General features: G+C 43.8%; 1 protein-coding gene and 1 long non-coding RNA gene across 2 annotated transcripts in view; one reads left to right on the top strand and one right to left on the bottom strand.

Annotated features, from left to right (window-relative positions):
• The window catches only part of PHF12 (PHD finger protein 12), a 63,234-nt gene extending 57,417 nt beyond the window's left edge, over positions 1–5,817 (bottom strand). The window contains exons 1-2 of the mRNA XM_018562041.1: positions 5,735–5,817; positions 1,967–2,148 (exon numbers count right to left, since the gene is read on the bottom strand). Of these exons, the coding sequence (XP_018417543.1) occupies positions 1,967–2,148; positions 5,735–5,788 (236 nt within the window). The 5' untranslated portion in view covers positions 5,789–5,817. The remainder of the gene's footprint in view (positions 1–1,966; positions 2,149–5,734) is intronic.
• A 1,116-nt stretch (positions 5,818–6,933) lies between these two features.
• The window catches only part of LOC108791530, a 4,846-nt gene continuing 696 nt past the window's right edge, over positions 6,934–11,083 (top strand). Inside the window, exons 1-2 of the long non-coding RNA XR_001941509.1 lie at positions 6,934–7,026; positions 10,402–10,407. This is a non-coding gene — a long non-coding RNA (uncharacterized LOC108791530). The remainder of the gene's footprint in view (positions 7,027–10,401; positions 10,408–11,083) is intronic.

Raw genomic sequence — 11,083 nt, forward strand, 5'->3', positions numbered from 1 at the left:
AACACAAATCGAAAACATTTCTGCTTCCATTTTACTTGCTCTATTTCTGAAAAAGGAAGCAAAATAAATGTTTTCCACTAAACTGAATTTTCATCTGAAATGCAAGGGGGCCGGGGTGGTTACCATGGTTAACACTGATTGTAGTGTGCAAGAGTTGATTTACTAAAGGCAAAGAGACTGTTCACTTAGCAAAGTGAATTTTTTGGCACGATTCAAAAAGAACAGCTTTACTTTATTTACTGAACTAGTTGAACATTCGCTTTAAGTGCGCAGCCTCTACTCCTTCAGAAAGTCAAACATATTGTGTTTTATGTATTTTTCACAGGTATTTATAGCGTGCTGACAATTTTTGCAGCACTTTCCATACTGCACATTCACATCCCTCAAGGAGCTTACATCTCACATGTATACATACAATGGCCAATAGACAGGAGCCTATTAACTTTCCAGCATGTCTTTGGAGTGTGTGAGGAAAGCCGAGTACAGGGAGAACATGCAAACTTCTTGCAGATGGTGACCTGGCCAGGATTTGAACCAGAGACCCCCAGTGCTGCAAGGCAGAAGCCCTAACCGCTACACCACTGTGTTGTTACCAGATGTTTAATACATGCAGAGGCACAAAAAGCTGGAATTACTGTGCCCTCGGGGCTGACGTGTTTTTATGCATATTGCATTTCAGGCAAGTGTTTAAGTGAAAGTTATAGTCAGTGGCTCATTACAAATCTTTTACAGAATGGGCCTAAAGAACATTTCCTAAATGCAAGAATACATCCACACACATAGGTTGTCCTTGAATAACAATGTTGGCAACCTTCCCAGTGATACTGAACTCATTTTACAACAATTATTCAAGTCTAATTATATTTTCTCCCAGGGTAACTATTTGTAGTTTGCTCACCATCGAATACTACGGCAGTTTGAGCAATCGAGTTGTCACTTATGTTGTTGCCGATAAGAACAAGTGTCAAGGAAATGCCACAATTATACACTAAATGAATGTACTAGTCAATCTATACTGGAGTATCACCGAAATAGACAAGAGAATTCCGCTAACCTCAGACCTGGGAGACGCACACCATCACAAGTCCAACAAAAGATTTTAGCAGTTAAAAGGTAAAGGCTCCTTTATTCTCGTGAACGGCTTTACCAAAGAAAACAAAGTCTGTATTTCTGCAAGCACAGACCGCAAAAGTTTAAATAGAAAGAACTGTTCTTGAGCAAGAAATGGAAGCATAGAGGACACCTAGTGGCAGCTGATGTCAATCTGCTGACTGCAAATACTATATAGTACAGAAAACAAAGAAAGGCATACAGGAGGAAAAAAAAGAAAGATCTAAGACAAGAGAAGAAAGAAAGACTAGGTTTTAAAAATACATTACACACAAGTATATATCATAATATGATTGCATTACAATTCCAAGCAATGCACCGGGTATACACCCTTTATTTACAACAAAAGCAGCAAACCTTTTTTTTAACACAAGGGCAGATAACAGTAAGAAGCCAACCATTCACCGAAAACCTTACCAGAAAAAAAAAAAAAAAAAAAAAAAAAAAAAAAAAAAAAAAAAAAAAAAAAAAAAAAAAAAAAAAAAAAAAAAAAAAAAAAAAAAAAAAAAAGCCAAGCTGCAGATACGAGAACTGCCAAAAAAACCACACAATAGCGCTGCATTCCCAGGCCATCCTTCAGCAGCAGATCATTTCAAACAACACTGGCACCGATCAGACAGGAATGTTCAACCACCCAAGCAATCAGTAACTTGATAGAATGTGCCCAAAGTATAGTTACTAAAAAGCAGACCAAAAAGATAACAGCCAGTAAACATAAAAGGTTTAAAAATGCAAGCATGCCAGTCAGACACATAGCAGCATAGGCTAAACAGATATACACATGAAAGGAACACAAAGAAATAACCTGTAAAAGGGGAAAAAATAAAATAAAATCCATTGTATCCCCCGTTCTTACCAGCACTGGAGGTGGAAGGCTGCCGGGCAGTGATCACAGCAAAGGAGGTCACCTCCTTCCTTGCAGCTATCACAGCTGTCATGGTTTGTGGCTCTTCCACTTCTCCTGGGTTCTTTTTCTGGTCTCCGGCTTTTCTTCTCTCCGTCTTCACTCTTTGGGGGTGCCAAAAGAGCTTGGATTTGCTATTTAAGAAAAACAAAAAAAAGTGCATGTTAAAGGCCAAGAACATCAGTTATTCTTATACAAAAGGGAGGGGTAAACGAATGAAGACGCTCATCTGAACACATTTTAGGGGTACCAGGAAACATATGACTGCACAAAAAACAAAAAAGTTCAGAAATTATAGATTCTTGAGGTGCACTGACTGACCCTAGGGTTACCAGCAACTACCATTTAACAATCTGGGCCAGTAACAATAATAGCCCCCTTACCACAAGGGCAGATCATCAATGCACAATCCAAAAACCAGGCAGTCTAACCTGGCAACCTGCGTTTAAAAGATATGGAAACGAGTGTTTCATTTAACGAAAAAACTTAAAATCAAAAATGTTTTACCCGCATTAGTCATCCAGCTACTAGGATTTGCATTCTAATTCCATCCCGCATCAGCACAAACATAGTTAACATGTAAAGGATTTGGAGTGAGTGTGCAAGCTTGTGTCAGGACTGAGCTGAGGCCTGTCTTTACTAGATCAGTACACAGGAATAGGAGGGAATAGGAGTACACAATGCTGCCAGCTTCAAGTGAAGAAACGCAATACAATTACCCATACAAAGGCATGATGGCTCTGGAGCCCTGAATAGGAGCAAAAGCACCATTGCCAGTTCCAGAATTCCTGCTCTTTCAGACCACAAGCAAATGTACATCTCTTCTACCACTATGTACAATGACTACACCTATAAGAGACAAGAACTGAACACATGGGTTGGTGAAACCAGCTGACTGCCTCCATTACCGCAGTCAAGAGGCAAGGGTTAAACACCGCAATGCATGTTGAAAGGAACCGTCAGCTCTCTGGTTACACTAAAACAGCAAGGCCGAAGATTAAAGTATACGTAAACCAAATTACAAAAAAACTCATGCGGAAATTTATCAGCACTGGAGCAGACAGAATCTGGAGCAGTTACCCATGGCAACCAATCAGCTTCTCTTTTCAGTTTGCTCATCTAAGCTTGAAAAATTAAAGATAGAAGCTAATCGATTCCCATGGGCAACTGCTCCAGATTCTGTCTGCTCCCGTTTAAATACATTTCCCTCTCAGAATGTTTAAAATAGCAACTTCAAAAACCATTGTCAATATTTGTAAATCTGAAGCTTCCATTAAAATACCTGGCGACCCAGCCATGAGGATCCATGTGCAGGCACGTCCGGTTATGGGGTGCTAAAAAGACTTAGTCTGACTCCAAATTGCTTGTGTTGTCACCCTGCCACATGAGCTCCCCATGGAGATTACTAATGCTCACTGCACAAGCATGTTCCATTGTTATCACCATCAGGAAATTCACCCTGAGAAATAAAGGTGCTGCAGTCCTTGGAGCCAATGCATACGAACACAGGAAGTGACTGCAGGAGATCAGCATTGCAACAAAGGATAACAACGTTAAAACAATATGTTTATGTAAAAAAAATCTGAACAAACAAAGCTTCAGCAAACTAAAGTCTCATTCAGTTAGGGGTTAAACATGCTTAATGGGAAGGCAGAGCAACCAGTGGATAGAGCTGGCCACAGAAAGAAGGCATACAGTAATTGGGCCCCCCAGTGTAGTTTATAAGATAAGGTAGGAGGCAACACAGGAAGAAATACCAGTGCAAACTCGCCTTGGGCCAATCAGCAGTTACACAAAATAAAAGTAACAATCCAAAATTGCCAACAAAGAAATTCCCAAATGAAAACTGGCCAGGGATGTCTGGAGAGACTGCTGTGCACCACATCTGAACAACATCACTTCCTACAGCCGAAACAGACAAGCAACTCATGTGCATAGGCAGGACCATTTAAAAATAAAGTACGAGGATAACGTTCGGGGTCATAAGCTCAAAAGAAAACCAGAAAAAGTAAACATTAGAAAGGTTGTGCAGACTCCTCCACTGATATATTCTTATAATGATTGTGGAATGAAAAAAAGAAGAAGTGTTCAGTGTACACAGGGAACATTCCCGCTCATCAAAGATGGTGTGCAGCAGTGTTTGGGACGTGCAGATTCACAGATCACCGAGATCTGGCTATATATATATATATATATACATATATATATATATATATATATACATATATATATATACACACACACACCTCCTGTAGTCTGTACATTGTGTATAATTGATGGGGCGCAATGGCTCTTCCAGCAGATTGTGAGCTATACACAATCCTCCAGATTAGTGTAGTGTGATAGGTCAGGATGTGTATTGTGCATGTGTACAGTGATCAGCCTATCCACAACCCATACAGCCTGGTGTGTGCAATATGTGTGTATTGTGTGTGTACAGTGATCAGCCTATCCACAACCCATACAGCCTGGTGCGTCTACAGTGTTACAAATCAGTATGTGTGCAGTATAATAGGTCAGGATGTGTTGTGTGTGTCTATACAGTTCAGCCTATCCTTAGCCCATAAGGCTAGATGCGTGTACTGTGTGCATGTGTGTATATAGCATTATGGGTCAGGGTGTACACACTGATCAGTCCATGTGTGTGATTAGTATGGTGTCTATACATTGATCAGTATATCCATAGGCCATATGGCCAGGTGTGTGCATATGCAGTTATGAGTCAGGGTGTATAGTGTACACGCTGATCAGCCTATGTGTGTGTATTTTGTATAGTATGTACACAGTGATCAGCCTATGTGTGTGTATTTTGTGTGGTGTTTGCACAAATTAATCGGCCCATGTGTGTGTATTTTGTGTGGCGTTTGTACACGTTGATCGCCTCATGCGTGTGTATTTTGTGTGGCGTTTGTACACGTTGATCGGCCCATGTGTGTGTATTTTGTGTGGTGTTTGTACACGTTGATGGGCCCATGTGTGTGTATTTTGTGTGGTGTTTGTACACGTTGATGGGCCCATGTGTGTGTATTTTGTGTGGTGTTTGTACACGTTGATGGGCCCATGTGTGTGTATTTTGTGTGGTGTTTGTACACATTGATCGACCCATGTGTATTTTGTGTGGCGGTTGTACACATTGATCGACCCATGTGTGTGTATTTTGTGTTTAGACACATTGATCGGCCCATGTGTGTGTATTTTGTGTTTAGACACATTGATCGGCCCGTGTGTGTGTATTTTGTGTTTAGACACATTGATCGGCCCGTGTGTGTATTTTGTGTTTAGACACATTGATCGGTCCGTGTGTGTATTTTGTGTGGTGTTTGTACACATTGATCGGCCCATGCGTGTGTATTTGGTGTGGTGTTTGTACACATTGATCGGCCCATGTGTGTATTTTTTGTGGTGTTTGTACACATTGATCGGCCCATGTGTGTGTATTTGGTGTGGTGTTTGTACACAGTGATCAGCCCATGCGTGTATATTTTGTATAGTGTGTGTGTACACATTGATCAGCCCATGTGTGTATATTTTGTGTAGTGTGTGTGTGTATACAGTGATCAGCCCGTGTGTATATACAATGATCAACCCATGTGTAGTTTGTATACATTGATCAGGCCATGTGTGTGCGTTTTGTGTGGCGTTTGCACATTGTATCCATAGGCCGTGTTTGCCGCTCGTGCACGGTGCAATGACATCTGACAGTCATTTGTCGCCGCTCACCTCCATGAGGCCCCCAGACGTGTCCAGATCGTATACGATCGTCTTGGTCTCCATGCTGTGTGTAATCTGGAGAAAAGCAGACACAGGATCCCTCCTGTATGGATGAAGAGAGGACAGCGGGCTCTCCGCAGGGTTCACAGAGGCGGACAAGTAACGGGAAGCACGCAGGCCTGCAGCCTTAGGCTCTGTATAGCTGACAGGAAGGTCTCGGCAGTAAGCAGTGCAGAGAGGTGGGGGAGAGGCTCCCCACTCCGGGGATGTGGCGAGGCCTAGCCGACTGGCCGCCGGTTCTTCCTTCGCTCTGCAGAAAACACAGGGGCTCCAGCCATGTCGGGCCTACTTATCCCAGGGGAAAAAAAGAGGGTACGGGCTGTCGGCGGCGGTGACGTCCACCGTTCCGTCCCGGGCTTCACTCCTTCCGCGGCTGCTTACGTGCGTCTCCCCTCCCCCAACAGCGGCCGCGCACTTGGCGCAAAGTGACTGCGCGGGAGACAACACTGTGCGCATGCGTGATACAAAGGAGCAGGAGAAGGCACACAGCCGCTACACCGGAGGGGAGGGGAGAGGCGCTAGACTGGTGACGTCACAGGGGTTCGGGCCTGCGCAGTGGACCAAGTCGCTCGGGAAGCCGCTACAGAGCCTTGGAAACAAGGCAGAGATGCTTACGTCAAACATTTGCGCAGGCGCACTAAGGTGCAGAGCCAGCCCGCACAGGACCAGCCGCTAAGGATCCTGGGTAGATTTTGTATCCCCGATTACGTCCAAAGTTAACGCATGCGTACTTGTCATGGGACGACTTAACACAGACAGGGGTGGGTGTAGGGCCCTGACATGTGGGGAACATGCGCACTGTGAGGGAAGGAGCGAGCAGAGCCGCGGCAGACAAAGGGGAGTGGATAGAGGAGGCCGCGTCACTGTGTGTGCGCTGCATTCCTCTTGTCTGGCTGCGCGGAGTGTTTTGTTTGTATGCGACTTTGCGCATGCTCGGTGGAGTTTAAGGAGCGGCCATCTTTGAGGTGGCGTTCCCCCGCTTGTTATGGCTGCTCCTTTTGTGCTGTGCGAGTTGTATGTGACGCATGCCGTGATTATGGAGCGCGTGTGACAGTGTCCTCAGTGAATAACGTCTGCAGATTTTTCAGCCGAAAACGTCTCGTTCCGGAATCTCAGGAAAAGTTTAACAGGGGGAAAGGCATCCCTGTACGTTTCTGCTGGCTGCTCTCGCCATATTTTCTGCGGCCACGCCCGCGAGATGTGGAATCTTCCCTCACTGCCTTTCTTTGTGGGATGAGAGTGTCGGGGCAAATGAAGCAGAGAGCTCACAAAGAAAAAAAACAACAAAAAAAGCCCTTTAAATTATGAATGTGTACGTTTTACAATGTGCAGGCTATTTGTGGAAGAGATGCTATGGCTCTTCTGCAAGAAAACAAACGTAGTCCTCATTCACACAAGTCGTTTTTCCCTGGGACCAGTGTTCAAAGTTTGTGACTGCGTTAGAATATGTGACCGGTGACTTGGTCACACATTTTAACGTAATCCCGTCCGGTTTTTTGGCAAGATGTGTGACCGGTCACGTGCTCACACATTTTAACGTAAAGTCACGCCCATTTTTCCCGCGGTGGAATATGTGACCGGCAAAAGGTGAAGAATTCCAACGCTTTCTTAACTTTTCCAGGGCAGATCGGCATCGCAGATGGTATGTGCAGGAGAACCGATCTGCCCTGGAACAGCTGATCGGTCCTGAAATGTAACTTTTATCCGACTTTGTGAGTGCGATCTTACATTCCACAAAGTCACATTTCAGGACCGATCAGCTGTTCCAGGGCAGATCGGTTCTCCTTCACATACCATCTGCGATGCCGATCTGCCCTGGAACAGCTAAGAAAGCGTTGGAATTCTTTACCTTTTGCCGGTCACATAGTGGGCGTGATTAAGTTAAAATGTGTGACCAGTCACACATTCCAACCCAGTCACCATCTTTGATAGAACACTGGACTCCGGAAGTATGCATATCTGGAGGATCCTGAAAATGCCTATCACGGTGCACGCTACATATAGGGATAGCTGTGACCTGGGAGTGGCTTCAGGTACACTGAGCACAAGGGGGAATTCATAAAAACTGGAGCAGGCAGAATCTGGAGCTGTTGTCCATGGTAACCAATCAGCTTCTCTTTTCAGTTAAAGTGACATTAAACCCTCAGATTTTTTAACATAAAACAATACTGTAATGTGTGCCTTACTGTAATCCATGGTTGTTTCCCTTCTCTTTGCTGCTCTTACTTTTAAATCTGTATCTTTTCTCATGCTTGGAGAGAACTTCCCTTTTCAGCTCAGGGCCTCTCCATTGTAGTGCTGGCTCAGGTTACAGCCTATAGAAACGTATACACAGACACCGTTTGAGACAAGGCAGTCTGCTGAAAAGTGAAGTTCTCTCCAAGCATGAGAACAGATAGAGATTTAAAAGGAAGAGCAGCAAAGGGAAGGGAAACTACCATGGATTACAGTAAGGCACACATTACAGTATTGTTTTATGTTAAAAAATCTGAGGGTTTAATGTCACTTTAAGCTTTGAAAATGAAACGGAGAAGCTGATTGCTTGCCACAGACAATTGCTACAGATTCTGATTGCTCCAGTTTTTATTAGTTCCTCCTGGGTGTCGTTCACTCAGCACTGACCCATTCAAAGAAAGCCTTGAATTTTTGGATTGGATGAGCTGGAGATCTCGATGTCATCCTCTGCTCCTCATCCAATAAAAGAATACCTGCTATTCACAGATAGTGTTCTCTGTATGGCGCTGGAACCGAGCGAGTGACTACCTGTGCTCAGTGTGCAGAGAGGAAGTTGCACCCGGAAGATCACAGCTGTCACTGTATGTACTGCTGACTACTAGGGTCATTTTCAGGATCCCCAGCGGCCCTCCAGATATCAGTTATATATACTTACACTGAGGCAAGCGGGACCAATGCAAGTATTCAAAAAACTTGCTTCCGCACGAAACATCAGTCTTCAGCTGTTAAGTCCACAGTGTAGATTTGTCTGTGCTGCCAGGCAGTTTTTCCCAGAATGTACAGGTTATTCTTGGCACCCTGGTAGAATGTTGCTAGCAATAGTGTTGAACAGAGGACACAAAGCTTGCTGATGAAAACCAATCTTTGTTCTTTTCCACTCTTGCATTAAACCTACTCCCTGAATGCTGGAAAAGCCAATCCACTAGATTTCATCCATCCCAGAGCGGATGGAGTCAGCAGCCATTAGATTCCGCCAACTAAGGATTTCTTCTTTTTTCGTGGCCTGTTCACACCATATAAAACTGTAGTTGTACGAGTGCTGCAATATGGTTTATTGTGCGTTGCAGCAAGCTACGTCACCCCATCTCACTTACACCAATCAGCCATAACATTTTGACGATTGAGAGTTGAGTTGATTATCTCTATACAATGGCACCTGGAAGTGGGTGGGGTATGTTAGGCAGCAAGTGAACATTTTGTCCCTGAATTTATGTGTTGGAAGCAGAAAAAATGGGCAAGCGATAGGATTTGAGTGACTTTGACAAGGGCCAAACTGTGAAGAGTAGACGACTGGATCAGAGCAACTTCAAAAGTGGAGCTCTTGTGGGATGTTCCCGGTCTGCAGTGGTCAGGACCTACCAAAAGTGGAACAAGGAAGGTGACCCGGCAACAGGGTCATGGGCGACCAAGGCTCATTGATGCACATGGGCCCATTAAATTCGATCCAATAAAAGAGCTACTGTGGCTCAAATTGCTGAAAAATGCTGGTTCTGATAGTAAGGTGTCTGTGCACACATTGTATTGCAGGTTGTTGTGTATGGGGATAAGTAACAGCAGACCGGTCAGGATGCCTATTCTGACCCGTGTCCACTGCTAAAAGCTCCTACAATGGGCACGTGAGCATGAGAACTGGATCATGGAGCAATGGAAGAAGGTGGCCTGGTCTGATAAGATCTCGTTTTCTTTTACATCATGCGGATGGCTGGGTGCTTGTGTGTCAATTACCTGGGGAAGTGATTGCACCAGGATGTACTATGTGAAGAAGGCAATGTGATACTTTGGGTAATGTTCTGCTGGGAAACCTTTGGTCCTGCCATTCAGGTGGATGTAACTTTGACATGTACCGCCTACCTAAACATTGTTGCTGAAGTACACCCCTTCATGGAAACGGTATTCCCTGATGGCAGTGGCCTCTTTCAGCAAGATAAGAGCACCCTGCCACACTGCAGAAATGGTTCAATAATGGTTTGAGGAACACAACAATGAGTTTGATGTGTTGACTTGGGCTACAAATTCTCCAGATCTCAGTCCAATCGAGCATCTGTGGGATGTGCTGGGAAAAAAAAGTCTAATCCATGGAGACACCGCCGCACAATTTACAGGACTTAAAGTATCTACTACTGATGACTTGGTGTCAGATATCACAGCATACCTTCATAGTTCTAGTGGAGTCCATATCTCGACGGGTCAGGACTGTTTTGGTGGCAAAAGGGGGATCTATCAATATTAGGCGGGTGGTTTGGTTTATTTTAACTAGGTTCCAATGCAGGAGAATCACACCCGCTCCGTCGCGCACTGTAGCTGAGGTGCATTCTGTAGCTGCATTGAGGTGCCATTCAAAATGAGGTGACGTATGCTAATGTGTGTTGCGTTTTGGATAGAGAAGGGTAGGATTACAACCTCTGTGATGTTTTAACTCATCCCACTGGGAGAATGACCCACTTTTATATATCCTGTTGACATTTTGTCATCAAGATAGGAAGTGATGGGAAATCCCAACTTTTATAGTTGTCACTAAAACAAGAGATGAGGGAGCATATTCCAACTGGAAGATTTCCACTTTATTTGGAGATATTTTTTTTTCTCTTTTCCTGTTGTCTTCAGGACACGATGTAAAGGTAAATCTCCCTAAGGGGATACAGAAGGCAAAATAAAAATGGGTTATTAACCTTCTTTACTTTATCTGGAAATAAAAGGAAAACTTTTCAATAAAAGTATATTTTTATCATGTTCCTCCACAATCTTGCAGTTGAGGTTTCAAGATCATGCTGCTCAGAAGGGAAATGACGTAAAAGAAGACACCCAATGGCTAATAGTAGTATTGCATGTCATAATTAATAGGTAATAGACAACTGTATAATGCTAGGTTATACATGTAAATTAGATGACAGAGGGGAATAGCCAACCTGGGCAAGTTGTACATTTGAATCGATCTTTAATTCATACAACTTCACAATTATAGACTTCTGCAGTAATATGTTGCTTCACGATAGTGGAATAGATAATGGGTGTTATGTGTGAAAGTGTCAGTAGCTTTAAATTATTGTTCAGTGCAGCTAATCA

This window comes from Nanorana parkeri, unplaced genomic scaffold (assembly GCF_000935625.1).
Source record: "Nanorana parkeri isolate BGI_ZX_2015 unplaced genomic scaffold, ASM93562v1 scaffold557, whole genome shotgun sequence".
Classification (NCBI taxonomy): Eukaryota; Metazoa; Chordata; class Amphibia; order Anura; family Dicroglossidae; genus Nanorana; species Nanorana parkeri.